This window comes from Ruditapes philippinarum, unplaced genomic scaffold (assembly GCF_026571515.1).
Source record: "Ruditapes philippinarum isolate M1 unplaced genomic scaffold, ASM2657151v2 ctg35_1_1_1_1, whole genome shotgun sequence".
In the NCBI taxonomy this organism is placed as follows: domain Eukaryota; kingdom Metazoa; phylum Mollusca; class Bivalvia; order Venerida; family Veneridae; genus Ruditapes; species Ruditapes philippinarum.
The window spans coordinates 372,093-391,299 of NW_026861019.1; the positions used below are offsets into that span (position 1 = coordinate 372,093).

The 19,207-nt window shown below is 31.2% G+C and overlaps 1 protein-coding gene across 2 annotated transcripts in view; it reads left to right on the forward strand.

The window, feature by feature from the left end:
* The window catches only part of LOC132714249 (transmembrane protein 87A-like), a 31,081-nt gene extending 15,615 nt beyond the window's left edge, over window positions 1-15,466 (forward strand). The window contains exons 7-18 of one of the 2 annotated variants that reach the window (XM_060697073.1): window positions 1,392-1,491; window positions 2,302-2,363; window positions 2,632-2,752; window positions 3,104-3,269; window positions 4,733-4,826; window positions 6,017-6,203; window positions 6,677-6,735; window positions 7,583-7,686; window positions 12,051-12,127; window positions 12,884-12,945; window positions 13,305-13,357; window positions 13,842-15,466. In XM_060697073.1, the coding sequence (XP_060553056.1) occupies window positions 1,392-1,491; window positions 2,302-2,363; window positions 2,632-2,752; window positions 3,104-3,269; window positions 4,733-4,826; window positions 6,017-6,203; window positions 6,677-6,735; window positions 7,583-7,686; window positions 12,051-12,127; window positions 12,884-12,945; window positions 13,305-13,357; window positions 13,842-13,911 (1,155 nt within the window). In that variant the 3' untranslated portion in view covers window positions 13,912-15,466. Of the gene's footprint in view, window positions 1-1,391; window positions 1,492-2,301; window positions 2,364-2,631; window positions 2,753-3,103; window positions 3,270-4,732; window positions 4,827-6,016; window positions 6,204-6,676; window positions 6,736-7,582; window positions 7,687-10,700; window positions 10,801-12,050; window positions 12,128-12,883; window positions 12,946-13,304; window positions 13,358-13,841 lie in introns of those variants that run through there. The other variant, XM_060697074.1, reaches the window with a different exon arrangement.
* Window positions 15,467-19,207: the final 3,741 nt, after the last annotated feature.

Below are 19,207 nucleotides of genomic sequence, written 5' to 3' on the forward strand. Positions count from 1 at the left end.
CTTAAAATCATCCCCATCTTATGTGACAAGGTTCATAACTCTAGCACCAATATTTTCAGATTTATCTCCCCTTGAACTTAGAATTTTCCTCAAAAAATACTATTTCTTACTGTTTCTTCTTAATTTCTTAAGGGATCAACCTCATACTTCAAATATATTTACGTTATCATCATCCCCATCTTATGTGACAAGGTTCATAACTCTAGCACCAATATTTTCAAATTTATCTCCCTTTGAACTTAGAATTTTCCATAAAAAATATTATTTTTTACTGTAACTTATTTATTTCTAAAGGGATCAACTTCATACTTCAAATATATTTACGTTATGATCATCCACATCTTATGTGACAAGGTTCATAACTCTAGCACCAATATTGCAAGAATTATCTCCCCATAAACTTAGATTTATTTACTAGAAAAATGTTATTTTTTATTTTAACTTTTTTATTTTTAAAGGTAACTACCTCAAACTGCAAATACTTATTCCTTATCACCAATTACATTTTATGTGACAATGTTCATAACTCTTGAAGCAATATTTACAGATTTATCTCTTTTTGAACTTGGGATTTTCTTTAAGAAATATAATAACTTCTTTCTTTTTAAGGTATCTACTTCAAACTTCAAATATGTATTTCTTATCATTACACAAATGTTGTGTGGCAAGGTCCATAACTCTAGCATGACTATTTCTAGAATCATTCCCCTTGATCTTGGAATTTATGTTAACAAATGTTATTTTTTTTACTATAACTTAATACATAATTATACATAATTGATTTTTCTTTCATAGTTTTGTCCTTACTGCGTCCAGTATTTTATTAGTCAAGCTTCGCTGTCTCCTGTGACAGCTCTTGTTTTTTTAGTACTCTTACTGCTAATTTCTCTGGCTGTCATAGTCACTCAACTGATTACCCTGTGGAGTGAGGCTGAATCGAGGAAAAAAAAGCGACCATTATATTCTTTTTGAAAATAAACCACTTGACCAGATTGTTACTGTTAAAAAGTACAAATACCTATGTAACAGTACAAATTTCTTAGTCATGGGTTCCCACTTGCATTAACAGGAAGAATAATTCCCATTGGCCTGTGGGAAAATAACTTAAGCTTTTGTGATGGCATGTGTCCATTTTTTTAGTTATCCACAATTTCTTGAAACAGCATCTCCTCCTTAACAACCACTTGGTGGATTCTGACCAAACTTCACAGGAATGATCCTCCCTGATATAAGCTGGGCGAGTTGTTACTTCTCTAAAATTTCGGTCTTGCTATGCCCGGATTAAACTTTGTAGAAATACAGAGAGCCAAATATTAAGATCATTTCTATTTAATTACATTTTTGTACAGTTTGCCCATGATTAATTTTTTGTCTAAATACATATATTACAGGTAGATCATCCAAGTTTGGCCAAGGTCTGGAAATCGGGATACTATGCCTTTGTTGTAAAAATAACACCAGTTAATGAGAATGACAAGTTTGATGCTAAATGTAAGTTTGAGTTTTACTATATAAAGCAAAAGAAGAACAGTTCTTAAGACAATCATCATCTTGTGTCCAGATTTTTAATTAAAGTTTTTGAAGTTTTTCAAATGTTGTTCCTTGTCATTTATTATACATAGAGCATGGCTCATAACTCTCGGTACTTTTCACTGAAATCACTGATGTATTGCTTTTGAATTTGGAACACTTATTTATGACCTCACCTACAGACTAGACTATGTACAAAACTTTGGCATAATCATGTTCCTTTTTATTGAGAGAATTTTGAAAATGACTGTCTTTATTTCACTATCAATCAGTTTGATAAGCTCAAGGTGCTGTCCTTTAGACAGCTGTTTAACAATTTATTATCCCTCATTACAAACTATTATAGAATATTATAGGATTGTGTATTAGCAAACATTGTACATATTTGTATTGATAGTAGAACCTGATTGATATCTCTTCATGGTAAATTATTGGCTCTGATTTAATGATTAACTATATAACTTTGAACATTCATCCTATAATATTACAATTTTTGTTGGTATAAAATGTGAGTGCTTGTGATGATATAATTTTACTACAGTGTTGATAAATGTTTAACAAGACTAATTAACCAAGAATTTTACTATTTTTAATTGCACTCTCGTGTTTATCAAATCAATTAATACAAGTTTATTAGCTGTGTACTGCAGCCATCTGGTTTATTATTAGTTAATTGCTTTTAGCTTGTTAGAGGCTCTCTGACATTTTACACTGCAAAATCGCAACTTTTGTTTCTATCAAATGCAGAAATTTTATTTATTTATTTTTCAGTGACTGTTGCTATGAAAGGAAAAGTTGGATATATATCAGCTGTAGATTGGCCGCTGCTTATTGTGAGTTGTTTTCTGTAACTCTTTTCTTTGCATGAATCTACTGTAATATCTTTATTTCCTAATTCTTTACAAAAAATCACTCTTGTTAAGTTATAACAAGTGGCCTTCATACATATTACTTATTAGATGCAATTATGAAATAATCTGAACAGTTATTGTGAATGTGTAATTTGATTTAAAAAAAAACAGGGGAGTTATAAGTTTCATTTAGCATTATCTAGTATGTTATAAGTAAATAAATGACATAGATGTTTTGATATATTTTAAGTTTTATGGAGTTATGGGACTTGTATATATAATATATGGACTTGTATGGTTGGTTTTGTTGGCCTGTAATTGGAGAGATTTAATGAGGTTACAGTACTGGATTGGTGGTGTCATTGTTCTAGGTATGTAACTTCATTATACATATTTCAGATGTACATTCATTATGTTGTCAAAACTGGCATTCATTAGATAATATTATAATGCAAGTAAAATTTCTCCCACATGACATGTATAGAAATAAAATCATTAACTTTAATGTTGATACCTGTAAAGAGCAATAAACACAAATAAAAGTATAAGAAAATTGTAGAATTGATTAACATATCATTTCTGTATAGTAATATTGTACAAGAAGGTGATGAAATGACTTTAGATAGCATCATATAATTATGTTAATATCTACAGAAGAGAGGGAATGATTTGATTTTGATTGCAATATAGAATAAATTAACTCTTTGTTACTCAATTGTCAGGAATGTTAGAGAAAGCTGTGTTCTATGCTGACTACCAGAATATAGCAAACAATGGAAAGTCGGTGACAGAGGGTACTGTGATATTTGCTGAAGTTGTCTCATCATTGAAGCGTGCTCTTGCTAGAATGTTGGTCATTATTGTTAGTGTGGGCTTTGGTATTGTCAAGTAAGAACAATTCTTTTACTTGTTAAATTAACAGATTAACAATGTTATTCTAAAACTGAGCTTAGAATAATATTTTTAGCTTGACTGTTGGACAAATAGTGGGGCTATCTACTCACCAGGGCATCAGTTTACCAAGGCCCAAGTTTGGCTGAATTATAGCCCTTAGTGAATATAGAACATTTTTGTGGGACCTGCTACACAGTAGCAGCTACATATAGGGACATATAGGGATCACTTCTCTGTCATCTGTCTGTCTGTCACAAAACTTGTCTGGACTACTCCTCAAAAACTATATCATCCAAGATTTTACAGTACCAAGACTACTTAGGCATATCTTCGGCATTTTCCAGTTCAATGAGTTACTGCATTAAAAAAAAAATTTTTTTTTAAGTTTTATTTGAGTGAAACTTTACAGGATTGATTGGTACCCTGATTACTTGTGCATATATAACGGCTCTTCTGGTTGAATGATTTTTGGCTTAGTTAGGGCCCTTGGATAAAAAAAGTGTTTTGGCCTTTTATTATGCTCCCCTTCAAATAAGTGGGGGTATATTTCTTTGCATTTGTCTGTTTGTCTGTCCGTCCCAAATGGTGTCCGATCAATAACTCAAGAATGCTAATGCCAAGGAATTTCAAACTTGGTATGGGGATTGTTCATGGATTTTTCATTCCCAATTGTTTTTGGGGTCTTTAGGTCAAAGGTCAAATTGACCTTGAATTACAAAATGGTTTCCAATTAATAACTGAACAACTCATGGGACTTTGACCTTCAAACTTCGCAGGTGCATTGGTCTTGGCCTGTAGATGACCCTTATTGATTTTTTGGTCATGGTCAAAGATCAAGGTCATATTGACCTTATAGGTAAAAATTGTTTTCAATCAATAACTTGGCAACCCATGAGCTGTTGGCCTTTAAAATACATATATAATAGGTGAATTGGTCTTGGCAAGTAGTCATTATAGATTTTGGTGTCAAGAGGTCAAAGATGAAGGTCATATTGACCTTGTAGGTAAAAACAGTTTCCAATCAATAACTCAACAACACATGTTTCACAGTAGCTGCAACATGCAATTGCATCATGCAACAAATGTGATCACTGATCTGTCTTGTTGTTTAAAGTATTACTTGCAGCATCAACTGATTGTATTCACATGAAACTTAAAACATATCCAGTGTACATACTGTATTTTCTGTTTAAACACCAGTGTCTGTTGTTTTAGGATGCTGACATGAAATTATTTTAATGTTATATATTTACAGTATGTCACATCAAAAGTCAATATTAATAAATGACATTCTCCCAGCATTGCACTTTTTTAGGGTAAATTTTTATGCATTTTCAGTTGCTGTTTACTAAAAATTATTTTGAATGAAGGGAATCTTTGCATTAAAAATGATTTTTGGAATAAATCTTGTTATTATAATGCACTTAATGTTTATGTAAGGATGTTTTGTATTTCAGGCCCAGATTAGGCCCTACCTTCCATAAAGTGCTGTTTGTTGGTGGTCTTTATTTTATCCTAGCCACCATTGAAGGCAGTATGAGAACATTAAAGGTTTGATATAATTCATTTATTATGTTTCATAGCTTTGCTGAGTGAAGATTTTAAATTTGATCTTGATAGACTGAGATTAATAAAAAAGACACTATTCATTCATTAGTCGGCTATGTGGTGTTGATACAACAAGGTAATTAAAACTAAACTTACTGAATTAATTACAAACGCAGTGAATACGTAAAATAAGGAATATGTGAAATTTAAAAGGAGTTTAGACTTTATTTGTTTTTATTTCATGCTTTCCAGTGTTTTATTGTAATACATCAGATGATTATATTCTGATAAACCACTAGTGAAATTTATAAAATATAATTTTCACTGTAGCCGGACTATATCTGAATGCGGATGAAAAGAAAATCATAAATAAATGGAATAACATGCAGAAATAAATGCCGTCATGCGTAAATTTTGCCGTTTTAGGAAACGAAAGCCGATGTCACCATACATCATGTTAAAAATGTAACAAAATTAGAGAAATTTAACAGAACTATATTTCAAAATTGATGATGTGACGTCATGATGTGATGACGTCACAAAGGAGAATGCGCGACGTTACGCGGTAAAATCAGTAAGAATTACTTAAAATAACTTAAAACGCATGAAATAAAAAGAAAATTAATTTGTTTTACATATAAGATTGAAATATATTTCATTCGTGAACACCAGCTATTATATTTTCACTCGTGGCTACGCCACTCGTGAAAATATTGCATCTGGTGTTCACTCAGTGAAATTATATTTCAATCTTACATGCAAAACAAACAAATATCCTCTATATAATACACAATGCTTTGTGATAAAATATACATTACTTTAAAGTATTTGTCATGTTTATGATTTATTGTATTAAATATGACATGATTTGTATGGTATGTGATTATAAATACTTATATATGTCCATCTTTTGGTAAAATATGAAAATGAAACTTGAATTATATATTTTCATACTATCTTATATATTACTATTGTTAATCTAACTGCCAATTAAGTGTGGTGAAAAACATGTATATATGTTTATGCTAATAAATATTTTGACTTTAACTAGAGGATAGTAACACACTACCCAGGTACTTTATGAAAAAATGATATTGTTGTACTTTCACAGCTTTCTAATTACTTTCCCATGCTGACAGATATTTGTATAGAACAACAGGAGATTATAGACTGTTAATCTATGATTATTTCAGCCAAAGGGAGATCAGTCTACAGATCTGATGTTGGCTGCTGTACCTCTAGCAGTTGTTGATGCTTCTATTTGTTGGTGGATCTTCTCAAGTCTTGTTCAGACAACTAGACAGTTACGTTTGAGGAGGAATGTTGTTAAACTAGCTCTCTATAGACACTTTACAAATACTCTCATCTTCGCAGTATTAGGTTTGTGTATAAATATCAACATACATGACTTTCATTCTAATTTGAAGAAAATATGCCTGGTTTTGTTATAGTAATGTGATCATAGATCTTTCACTATGATATAATTGATATTTCCCAAAAGTTATGTTGTTTTTGTTCTTGTTTAATTTACATTATTTGTAAATGCCACTCTATTATAACAAGAAATATTATTCCTTAAAGTTTTATGATGAGTAGAAATTTTAAAGTGCAGGCAGAATGTTGTAACTAGACTTTAGAAAATTATTGTTGATATGCCCTTTCTCTTCAGCACTTATATTTGTATCTTCTGTTGTTCATCAAATATTATACTTATTGCCAGATATAGTACACATATGGTCTATGGCTCATTACGTTTAATTGTGATAGATAACTGTAGATGATGTGAGCTGGTAGTGTAAGTGTACTTTGATATTGAAATAAATGAGTTACCAAAATAATTTTTATCATTCCAGCATCAATCATTTTCATGATATGGTCAATAATACAGATCAAGATGAAGACTTGTCTAAGGGTAATCTATTCTCTCTTTATATAATATCTGTTTTGATTAAACTTTCAGTTATATGCTACTTGTCAGAATCTATCAAGATTTTTAAAGCTTTTATTATCTCTGAAATGTTGATTTCGTACAATTTGATTCTGATGGAATTGATGAAAATGTGCAGCTGAATGATTAACTGATTAAAGAATAAAAATTGATGAATTTGTTGATGTGGTTTTATATTGATTTTATATAGAGGATATTGAATGAGTGTAAGTTCAATACTGAACTTATTTAACAAGTTATATTATGCGAGCCTCTGGCGAGCATAATATTATTTTATTCAACTATTTCACTAAATTTAGTATTGATGTTACATGAGTAAAATATTCTATTTATCACATATCCAAAATAAATAGTGTTTAGATTGAAAAAGAATCATATTTCAATGACGTGCCTATAGTATAATGCTAACAATTAGCGCATCTTAACACTGCGTCTTAACACTGTGTTTATATAATGCAAATGTCGTAAAGTCAAATTATATGCACGGCCGTGCAATACCGTTTTTACGGAGTTGTAAAATCTGCATGTGTATTTGATAAATACTGTATATACTCTATAAGAGGTTTCATGTTTTCAAAACTATATAATTATTCGACACTTTCATTTGTATTTCTCAAATTGTTTTCTTATTTTATAAAGTTTTCAATTGAAATGGTCATGACAAATACCTAACAAAGTTTATGTTTGGTTATACACCTTAGATTATTTCCTTCTTTATGATCTTTTCATCTGTTTATATATTCCAAATGGGATATTTGTTGTTGTTTTATAGTGAGAGAAGTTGTTTGTAAGTATGATATTGTAATTACAGGCATGGAGAGAGATCTGGTTAGATGAGGCATACTGGCATTTGTTGTTCTCTGTTATCCTAGCAATTATCATGATTTTATGGAGACCTTCATCAAATAACCAGAGGTGAGATTATATAAACCTTGTTTTAATTTAAATATATTCAATCTATGTCCATGACTATTTTTATCATTGTGTAAGTAGATACAGTGTAAATCATGCATCCAGTCTAGAGATAGATTTGTGTGAAATTAGCATTTGTAGATTGAAGTACATTGTGCTATTTTAACACAATCAGAGAATACCATCCTGTGGTGCAAGTCATGCAATAGTGATTTCTGATCACACATGTGGGAAAGCACCACACATAAGAAGTTTACCCTAATTTCTTGTTAATATATATTTCCATCTTATTCCAAAGAGTCATAATATTAATAACCCAAAGAATCCCTGGAAAATATTTTTTATCCGGTACATTTAGCTCTTCAGAGGTTACTTTATGTCTGTTATATATTTGTGTATATATATTATATAGGTATGCATTGTCTCCGTTGATTGATGTAAATGTCTGTATATATATTTGTGTATATATATTTTATAGGTATGCATTTTTAGCTCGACTTTTCTATGAAAAGGGGAGCTATCCTACTCGCCCCGGCGTCGGCGTCGGCGTCGGCGTTGGCGTCACACCTTGGTTAAGTTTTTCGTACCACCCCACTTTATTTCAGAAGTATTACAAGTATGGCTTTGAAACTTACCATACTTGTTCACCATCATAACCTCCATCTACAGACAAGAGTACATAACTCTGTCAAGGTTTTTGACAGAATTATGGCCCTTTTTTGACTTAGAAAGTGTATTGAGCTTGGTTAAGTTTTTTGTACCACCTCACTTTATTTCAAAACCATTGGAGGTATTGCTTTGAAACTGACCATACTTGTTTACCATCACGACCTTCATCAACAGACAAGAGGACATAACTCTGTCAAGGTTTTTGACAGAATTATGCCCCTTTTTGACTTAGAAAATACATTGAATATGGGTAAAATCCACTTATTGCCTTAACCCTTTGAGATATTGCTTTGAAACTTTTAATGCTATTTCACATCATTACCCCCATCTGTACGCAAGAGAAGGTAACTCTGTCAAGGATTTGTTTTAAAAATTAAGGCCTTTTATCGACTTAGAATCTTGGTTAAGTTTTTAGTACCAGTCCACTTTTTGACTGAACTGTTTGAGATATTAATTTGAAAGTTGGAATACTTGTTTACAATCATGATTCCCAAACATGTCCAGGAGAAGGTAATTCTGTCAAAGATTTTATTTGAATTATGGCCCTTAACTGTCAATGTTTTGTATTATAGGCAAGCACTAAAAAACTTAAAAAATCTAAAAAAATATCTTAATGCTCATGGCCATTGTTCACTTTAAAAATACAGAGATTCTTGTATTGCCTTTTACTGCAAAAACTTTTTTTATTGGCAAGCAATAAAAAAGTCGAGCGCGCTGTCTTACGGACAGCTCTTGTTAGCTCACCTGTCACAAAGTGACAGGGTGAGCTTTTGTGATCGCTTTTCGTCCGGCGTCCGTCCGTTCTCCGTCCATAAACTTTTACTTTAAATGACATCTCCTCATAAACCACTAAGCCAATTTCATCCAAACTTCACAGGAATGTTCCTTTGGTGGTCACCTTTAAAAATTGTTCAAAGAATTTAATTCCATGCAGAACTCTGGTTGCCATGGCAACCGAAAGAAAAAACTTTAAATATCTTCTTTTAAAAAACCATAAGAGCTAGAGCTTAGATATTTGGCATGAAACATCTTCTAGTGAGTGTCTACCAAGTTTGTTCAAATAAAAGCCCTGGGGTCAAAATTGGCCCCGCCCCAGGGGGTCATTGATTTTCCCTATATGCATATAGTAAAAACTTAAAAAATCTTCTTTTAAAGAACCCAAAGAGCTAGAGGTAAGATATTTAGCATGAAACATGTTCTAATGGGTGTCTACCAAGTTTGTTCAAATAAAAGCCCTGGGGTCAAAATTGGCCCCGCCCAGGGGGGTCATTGATTTTCCCTATATGCATATAGTAAAAACTTAAAAAATCTTCTTTTAAAGAACTCAAAGAGCTATGGCTAAGATATTGAGCATCAAACATGTTCTAATGGGTGTCTACCAAGTTTGTTCAAATAAAAGCCCTTGGGTCAAAATTGGCCCCGCCCCGGGGGGGTCATTGATTTTCCCTATATGCATATTGTAAAAACTTAAAAAATCTTCTTTTAAAGAACCAAAAGAGTTAGAGCTAAGATATTTAGCATGAAACATGTTCTAATAAGTGTCTACCAAGTTTGTTCAAATAAAAGCCCTGGGGTCAAAATTGGCCCCGCCCGGAGGGGTCATTGACTTTCCCTATATGCATATAGTAAAAACTTAAAAAATCTTCTTTTAAAGAACTCAAAGAGCTATGGCTAAGATATTTAGCATCAAACATGTTCTAATAGGTGTCTACCAAGTTTGTTCAAATAAAAGCCCTGGGGTCATTGATTTTCCTTATATGTGTATAGCAAAAACTTAAAAAATCTTCTTTGAGAAAACCCAAATAGCTAGAGTTAAGATATTAAGCATGAAACATCTTTTAGTGAGTGTCTACAAAGTTTGTTCAAATAAAAGACCTGGGGTCAAAATTGGCCCCGCCCCGGGGGTCATTGATTTTCTTTATATGTGTATAGCAAAAACTTAAAATCTTCTTTGAAAAAACCCAAATAGCTAGAGTTTAGATATTAAGCATGAAACATCTTCTAGTAAGTGTCTACAAAGTTTGTTCAAATAAAAGTCCTTGGGTCAAAACTGGCCTGGCCCCAGGGGTGTCATTGTTTTTAACTATGTGTGTATAGTAAAAAAATCTTCTTTTAAAAAGCCCAATGAGCTAGAGCTTAGATGTTTAGCATGAAACATCTTCTTATGGGTGTCTACCAAGTTTGTGCAAATAAAAGCCCTTGGTTAAATTGGCCCTGCAATGTTGGGGGGTGGGGTGGGGGTTGGGGGGCCTATATACAGGTGAGCGACCTCAGGGCCATCATGGCCCTCTTGTTTCCGCTGATTAATGTAAATGTCTGTTATATATTTGTGTATATATATTATATAGGTATGCATTTTCTCCGTTGATTGATGTAAATGTCTGTTATATATTTGTATATATATATTATGTAGGTATGCATTTTCTCCGTTGATTGATGTAAATGTCTGTTATATATTTGTGTATATATATTATATAGGTATGCATTTTCTCCGTTGATTGATGTAAATGTCTGTTATATATTTGTATATATATATTATATAGGTATGCATTGTCTCCGTTGATTGATGTAAATGTCTGTTATATATTTGGGTATATATATTATATAAGTATGCATTTTCTCCGTTGATTGATGTAAATGTCTGTTATATATTTGTGTGTATATTATGTAGGTATGTATTTTCTCGGCTGATTGATGTAAATGTCTATTATATATTTGTATATATATATATTATATAGGTATGCATTTTCTCCGCTGATTGATGTAAATGTCTGTTATATATTTGTGTGTATATTATGTAGGTATGTATTTTCTTGGCTGATTGATGTAAATGTCTGTTATATATTTGTATATATATTATATAGGTATGCATTGTCTCCGTTGATTGATGTAAATGTCTGTATATATTTGTATATATATATTTTATAGGTATGCATTTTTTCCATTGATTGATGTAAATGTCTATTATATATTTGTATATATATATATTATATAGGTATGCCTTTTCTCGGCTGATTGATGTAAATGTCAGTTATATATTTCTGTATATATATTATGTAGGTATGCATTTTCTCAGCTGATTGATGTAAATGTCTGTTATATATTTGGATATATATATTATGTAGGTATGCCTTTTCTCCGCTGATTGATGTAAATGTCTGTTATATATTTGTATATATATATTATGTAGGTATGTATTTTCTCGGCTGATTGATGTAAATGTCAGTTATATATTTCTGTATATATATTATGTAGGTATGCCTTTTCTCTGCTGATTGATGTAAATGTCTGTTATATATTTCTGTATATATATTATAAAGGTATGCATTTTCTCCGCTGATTGATGTAAATGTCTGTTATATATTTCTGTATATATATTATGTAGGTATGCCTTTTCTCTGCTGATTGATGTAAATGTCTGTTATATATTTCTGTATATATATTATAAAGGTATGCATTTTCTCCGCTGATTGATGTAAATGTCTGTTATATATTTGGATATATATATTATGTAGGTATGCCTTTTCTCCGCTGATTGATGTAAATGTCTGTTATATATTTGTGTGTATATATTATGTAGGTATGCCTTTTCTCCGATGATTGATGTAAATGTCAGTTATATATTTCGGTATATATTATATAGGTATGCATTTTCTCCGTTGATTGATGTAAATGTCTGTTATATATATATTATATAGGTACGCATTTTCTCCGTTGATTGATGCAGCTGATGATGAGGATGAGGAAGATGAGTCAGTCCTCAACGATGCTTTTGGTACGATACTATTTATTATACTGTAGATTACCAATGTTGGTACGATAATATTTATTATACTGTACATTATCAATAAAGCATCTCATATACATGATTAAATACTTCAAAATGTTCGAACAAAAAACAAACATGCTAGATTGAAATTAGATATTGTTGCTATATGTGACAGCTTCCCATTTGTACATACATGTACATTGTAACCTTGATACTATCTACTTAGCTTGTATAGGGTCAGTTTACATACTTTTGTGGATTGCCTGTGGTGTTCTAGACTGTATTAGGAAATTACTGAAAGTTTTTTTTTTAATGAATTTTGAAAATTTACTTAAATCCGTAAAATCATACAGAATACATTATAAAATCAACTTATAATAAATGTTTAAAGCAGTATGGCTCAAATTCATGCAAAGATTCATGAAAATTTTGAAATGGTTTTAAAAGTAAAATATTTTAAAGTGAACAAATTTATGAATTTACACCTTACGAGCAGTGCTTAAAATTACCAAAAAGGTAAAAATGTGCAAAAATAGCCCTTACTTCATTAGTAGCGCAGTAGAAATATTGTGATAAATACTGAAAAACTAATGAGTAATTGCTTATAACATGTAAACTATTATTTAAATCTTGAAACTTTTTTAGTTTTCTTAAAATCTTAGTACATTTTTCTAAAGTTGGATTTTCTTGCAAAATTTTGACTGATCTGGAGGCATACAGCTTTTAAAGACAGAGTGAAATGTTTAATTTATTTATTTACAGCTGGTATGAAAAACAGAACCAAGCAGACAAATGGATCTCCAAAACAAAAACAAAACTCCATTGTAAGTTATTTTGCATATTTGAGTTATTTGATTTTGTATAAGACTTTAACACTTTAGACTTTGCTATTTTGTTCTTAAACTTTACCGTGGATCATAATAAAATCTATAAACATTGTATGGTGTACATATTCACTTAAAAATCATTCTCTTTCCTGAGGTCTATTTATTATTTTTTTTTATTCATGTACTTTCAAATATTCTGAAAGTTTTGATTTATAACTTTAACTGATCACATATTAAGACTCAGAAATTATTTACAATATGTTGAGCAAAGGTGTTTGGAATGGTTTAAATATTAATGGTTGACAATAGTAATGTTTTTATTGTTACTTATATTGTAATAATTTTATTTGTAACAGGAGGATGACTTGAAGTGGGTTGAAGAAAATATTCCATCAACATTATCTGACAAGTAAGTTGTGTTAACAGTATATGTAAATATCAAACTAGGAATTTTTTATTTTTATCTACACAGACATAATAATAATAATAATAATAATAATAATAATTATATCTTTATTTAGAGAAGGTAATACATTAAGAAAATACATCAGCAATCATATCTTATTTCCAATGAGGCCTTCTGAAATAGAAAAATAACAACAACAACAACAGAACATGCATATAGAGATATTTTCATGAAAGTATTAGTAAGCTATCCAGCTGGTTTACTAAAGGTTGATGTTTCTACTGGAGTGCCTGAAATGATGCACAGAAGGGGTATTTGTGGTCATCCTCCACAAGTAAAGCTGGAAAGGGGCCATTTGTATAACTTAAAATCAAAGTCACAAACATTTGCTATTTTCCTGTGGTAATTTTTTTGTATGCTAAATGTCAGTTATTTTCTTCTATATGAAATATGGCAAAATGATGTTTGATTGCAATTTTTGTTTTAGAGCACAGACTTTAATTGAATCAGATGAAGAAATTATGACGGTGAAATATGAAATGTCAAAGATGCAATAGTACTGTGTGTGAATGTAGAACAGTGACTGTGATTTCTGTATATATATTTCATCTAGGGACACAATATGCTACCAGGGTTATACACTGTGAATTTTGTCAGAAATTTGAAGCAAAAAAGACATGTTATAATTTTCTTGTATGTCTGGTAATTTAAATAATTTGGAGAAATTTACTTAGGTGCTTAAATGTAGAAATTTTAAATTATACATTTTTGCTTTTATGGAGTAGATATTAGATAAATTTTCTGGTTGTACACAGTGGACTGGACTGGACTGGTTATGTTATTGGTGTATTTAACTTTACGCTTGTAGCACATTTATAACATGGTGTTCTATATCTGGGAAAAAACACTTTTTTTCAGTTAGTATAATGCTTCTGCACACCTATACAATCTGGAGGGTTATGATTTTAGTAAATAGGATTGTAAATAATGAATGAACAAAACTAAGATTTTTTTTTCAACTAAGATTTATTTGTATTTTAAGGTAATTATGATATTGGAATAATTGTTGAAGTATTTTTTATTCTTTCCTCTTGGAAATAGTTAAGAAGAGATGTAAGTGATTATATGTAGTTTGAGTGACATTCAGTTTGATATTGCTGTTACCATCTAACATTTGAGCCGCATCACGACAAAACCAATTTTATGCGTTTGCGACCAGCATGGATCCAGACCAGCCTGCACAGTCTGATCAGGATCCATGCTTTTCGCTTACAAACGGATGCGCAGGCTGGTCTGGATCCATGCTGGTCGCAAACGCATAACGTTGGTTTTGTCGTGACGCGGCTCATTTTATTATTTTATTTAATCATTATTTCAATCAGTGTAAAAGAAATTAGATAAGTCATTTTGTAGAAATTCCTGAACATTTTATTCTTTATTATATTTTGTAAGTAGATCTAATTGAGTAAAAGTGCAAATTCTGAAATTATCAAATTTGATAATCTCTCCTAATAACAAAATCACAACCTAACTGGCTTTATATTTTAAGATTTGATTAAAAAAAATTTGCTCTGTTTCTAGTTTAGATGAAGTTTTTTTTTTGAAAAATACCCACTTACTTTCAAGTTCTTATATTATTGTCAATAACATGGCTTTTTAGGACTAGATCTGTTTCAAAATGATTAACACTGATACATACCCATACCTACATGTACATAATATGTTTTATTTAAATTGTAGAAGTTATATTATAACATGAGTTAACATGGAACTGGATCTGTTTGAAAATTATTTTGCAAAAGAAATTTTATCAATTCTGTATTTATTTTTATTAGGAGTCTTTATATGGGTTGATAGTAAATTTGTTTTGACTGTTCATTGCTATTTGAGTAAGTATGATATGTTGTCAGTGTTATTTAGGTTAAGTATGGAGGGAAATTTTGATTTTGTTTTGTATTTATGTTAATCATGACTAGTGCTGGTACTCTGTTGGTAACGTATCACGTTCATATAATTCATCATCCGTCTTTTGTTTACACCATGTACATTTCATTATTATTTTGTTGATTTTTCAAACTATGTCATAATATCAATAAATTATATTTACTGTAATGTTTGTTTTTGTTATTTGATATTGATAACAGCGTTGACACTTTGTGATCTTTCAATATAAATCATAATTTGATCCATTCAATTTAGCCACTTCTCTTTTACCAAGTGTAAATTATTCTTCATTAATTTCTACATACATAAAACACACAGTGAAATATATTTATACCAGTTATCTCTCTTATCTCTGATGTAAACAAATTGCTGTCAAAATGTTAAATGATGATGAAATAAGCAATACTTTATATTGATGTGAAATAAAGGAATAATAAGAGGGTCATGTGGTACTTACAAGCTCACCAGAGTCAATATACTATATGATCTTCAGCATGGATTTAGAGAAAGGTGATTGAGACATAGTTCATTGAACTAATTACCTTGTTAACAACTTTTCAAGTGGCTAACGTACATGACTTCTAAATATTTCAATAAAGTAGTATAAAAATCTTAAATACCGTGCAAGAACATGGTGTTTGTCCTCTAAACCTAAACTGGACACAGTCCTTCCTTATTGGCCGTAGAAAAACAACTGTCTTGGATGGTGATAGCTCATCTCGAGTGCCCCAAGGATCAGTACTAGGACCTCTGCTTCTTTCCCTATATCAACAAGGTATCTTCTTCTGTCCACATTATTTGCAGATGACACGACTTCTCATCAATTCCTCATCAGATCACCTGCCAATTTTCCAACACGGTCTAGACAACATGGTTTTGTGGGAGAAGCAGTGAGACATCGAGTTTAACTTTAACCCTTGAAAGTACTAAGTCATTCGTAGATTCAATAAACACCAATATACGCTCCAAGGCCAAGTCCTAGAAACGGATTGGTCTCTAATGCTAAATAAATTGGACTAGATCTGTCTGCTGACCTTAAATTTAATACACACATATATCTAGAATAACTTCAATGCAACAGATCCATTGACTTTATCAAAAGGAATGTAATTACACAAAACAACAACGAAAAATAGAGGACTAGCATACAAGTCCCTCGCCCCGCCACAAGTTGAATGTGCATAAACTTTCTGGTCTCCCTACACTTAAAACCAAGATTTACAATGTAGAATTTGTCTAGACTCGGTAAAAAGGGATTACTGCCCTCTCTCGAGTCTCACAACTGGACTGGCGGTCCCTTGAACATCGCAGACTGCATTGTAGGCTTATCAAGTTATATAAAATATACCATAGTTAAGTTGCAATTAATCTTCCCACAATATGTCCAAGTCCCACATAGGTTGACCAGACATATGTACCCTTTATCCCTACGTTCTCCGACTACCATACTTACTATTTCTTTGCTATGGAAAAAACTCCCTAGCTACATCGCCACCCTCTTATGGTAGTCCTAGGGTTGAAGTATTAGTCTTGCTCCCAGTGTTAACTATTTTATCATTTGTCTTTTTCTTACACTATTAACATTTCAACCATGACTAGAATACTTTTCCAGTCTCGTCTTTCCTGGCATGTTTACAATGTTTGAACTTACTTTCACCGTTTACTAACAATGCGACGCGCACTTATTATATTGTTCGCTAAGTGTGTGAGAGGCCTTGGTATCAATATTTGTCTGGTTTATATCAAAGACCATTGTGGTAAATGGTACTAGTACTTATTCTCTTGCTTGTCAGTCTGATGTAAGTATATGTTTGGAATATCCAGTCAGTATGTCGACTTTTGGTGGTGTTTTTGTAGTTTACTGGCTTCAATGATTTTAGGTGAAGCGCTAGTACAAGTTAAAACCGTCACCTATATAAACAAATACATTTTGTAGTTGACGATGACGGAAATGAAACTCCCACTCACATTAATGTCTCATGAAAATTCCTTAATGAATTAACTTCTATAACAAAACGTCGCCGTCACACGAAGTTCATTCACAATCTCGAGCCATTGATAGGTACAAGTATTTAAAGTGAAAGTGGAATGATGACGGTAATATAGACTGATAGTGCCGTGTACCTGAGAGGAGGAAATGAATTGATCACCAGATCTAATGACAATCAATTTATGATAGTACGTTTTCTTACATATTAAAAAACGTCACATGCTGGAATGTCAAAGTTTGTAATTGTACTGAAACAACAAACACTTTTTTGTTTACCTTTGAAACATTTATATATTCACGTTTACAAACGATGTTATAATGTATATAGATGCTGCTTTGATGGTGATCTTATGATTGACACTTCTGTCAAACAGATATAATGTCAGCAATATATTGATAGATCAGGTCTAAAATTAACCTATATCCCTGATATAGGGTAAACAAATTATAACACTTATTCAGCCAATCGTCAACAAAGTTAACCTTGGAGAACTTTCTTAAATTTGCTGATACCCATTCTAGGTGCAAAGGAATTAATAAAAACAAATTATGTTAATAATTCTGATATGGTTGCACAACCAGGTATATAAAGGTATAATACACTTTCTATAGCTAACTTTTGAATAATTCATTGACTGTATTTGGTTTGAATCAACAAGTGATCTTAGGGTCAGTGTCCTTTTTGAATTTAAAATATTGTATATTAATTAAAATATAGTTTACCGAGTCTTGCTGCTTGTGTTTTTTTTTCAAGAAAACTTTCATGGAAAATGTATGGTGGCATATTTCTGCCACCAGATAACCTGATAATTAACTAGTTAATTAAGAGGTTAACTAGTTACGTAACTAGTTAACCTCTTAATTAACTAGTTAATTATCAGGTTAACTAGTTACGTAACTAGTTAATTTTTTCCATAAAGAAAAGATCATAACGGGAAATAAATGCATGTTTGTGCCCGCAACTGCCATCCCTTATTGTCAGCTTAATATTAAGAGGTTAACTAGTTACGTAACTAGTTAACCTGATAATTAACTAGTTAATTAATAGGTTAACTAGTTACATAAATACTTAACTAGTTAACCTCTTAATTAACTAGTTAATTATCAGGTTAACTAGTTACGCAAATACCTAACTAGTTAACCTAATAATTAACTAGTTAATTATCAGGTTAACTAGTTACGTAACTAGTTAACCTAATAATTAACTAGTTAATTATCAGGTTAACTAGTTACGTAACTAGTTAACCTCTTAATTAACTAGTTAATTATCAGGTTAACTAGTTAGGTATTTGCGTAACTAGTTAACCTGATAATTAACTAGTTAATTAAGAGGTTAACTAGTTAAGTATTTATGTAACTAGTTAACCTATTAATTAACTAGTTAATTAAGAGGTTAACTAGTTACGTAACTAGTTAACCTCTTAATTTTAAGATGATAATATAATAAAAGGATGGCAGTTGCAGGCACTAACATGCATTTATTTCCCGTTATGATCTTTAATTTATTGAAAAAATTAACTAGTTACGTAACTAGTTAACCTGATAACTAACTAGTTAATTAAGAGGTTAACTAGTTACGTAACTAGTTAACCTCTTAATTAACTAGTTTGTTATCAGGTTATCTGTTGGCATAAATATGCCACCATAAAAATGTAATGAAACAAATCCTTTCTTAACATTGTAATTTGGATGATATTTCCCTTCCACAGGGATGTTGTGAGATAGCATGAGTTATCTAGTATCGTAACTATTATTTGCCGTGTATAAAGCATGTCTATATAGAACTTTATAGTTTTACTGCATGGTACTGATGTATTAAAACATATTGTAACACACGTGCATAATATAACTGCTCAATAACAAATCATAAGTATACAAATAAACAAAAAAGTCACCAACTTAGTTACTATGTTATCTGA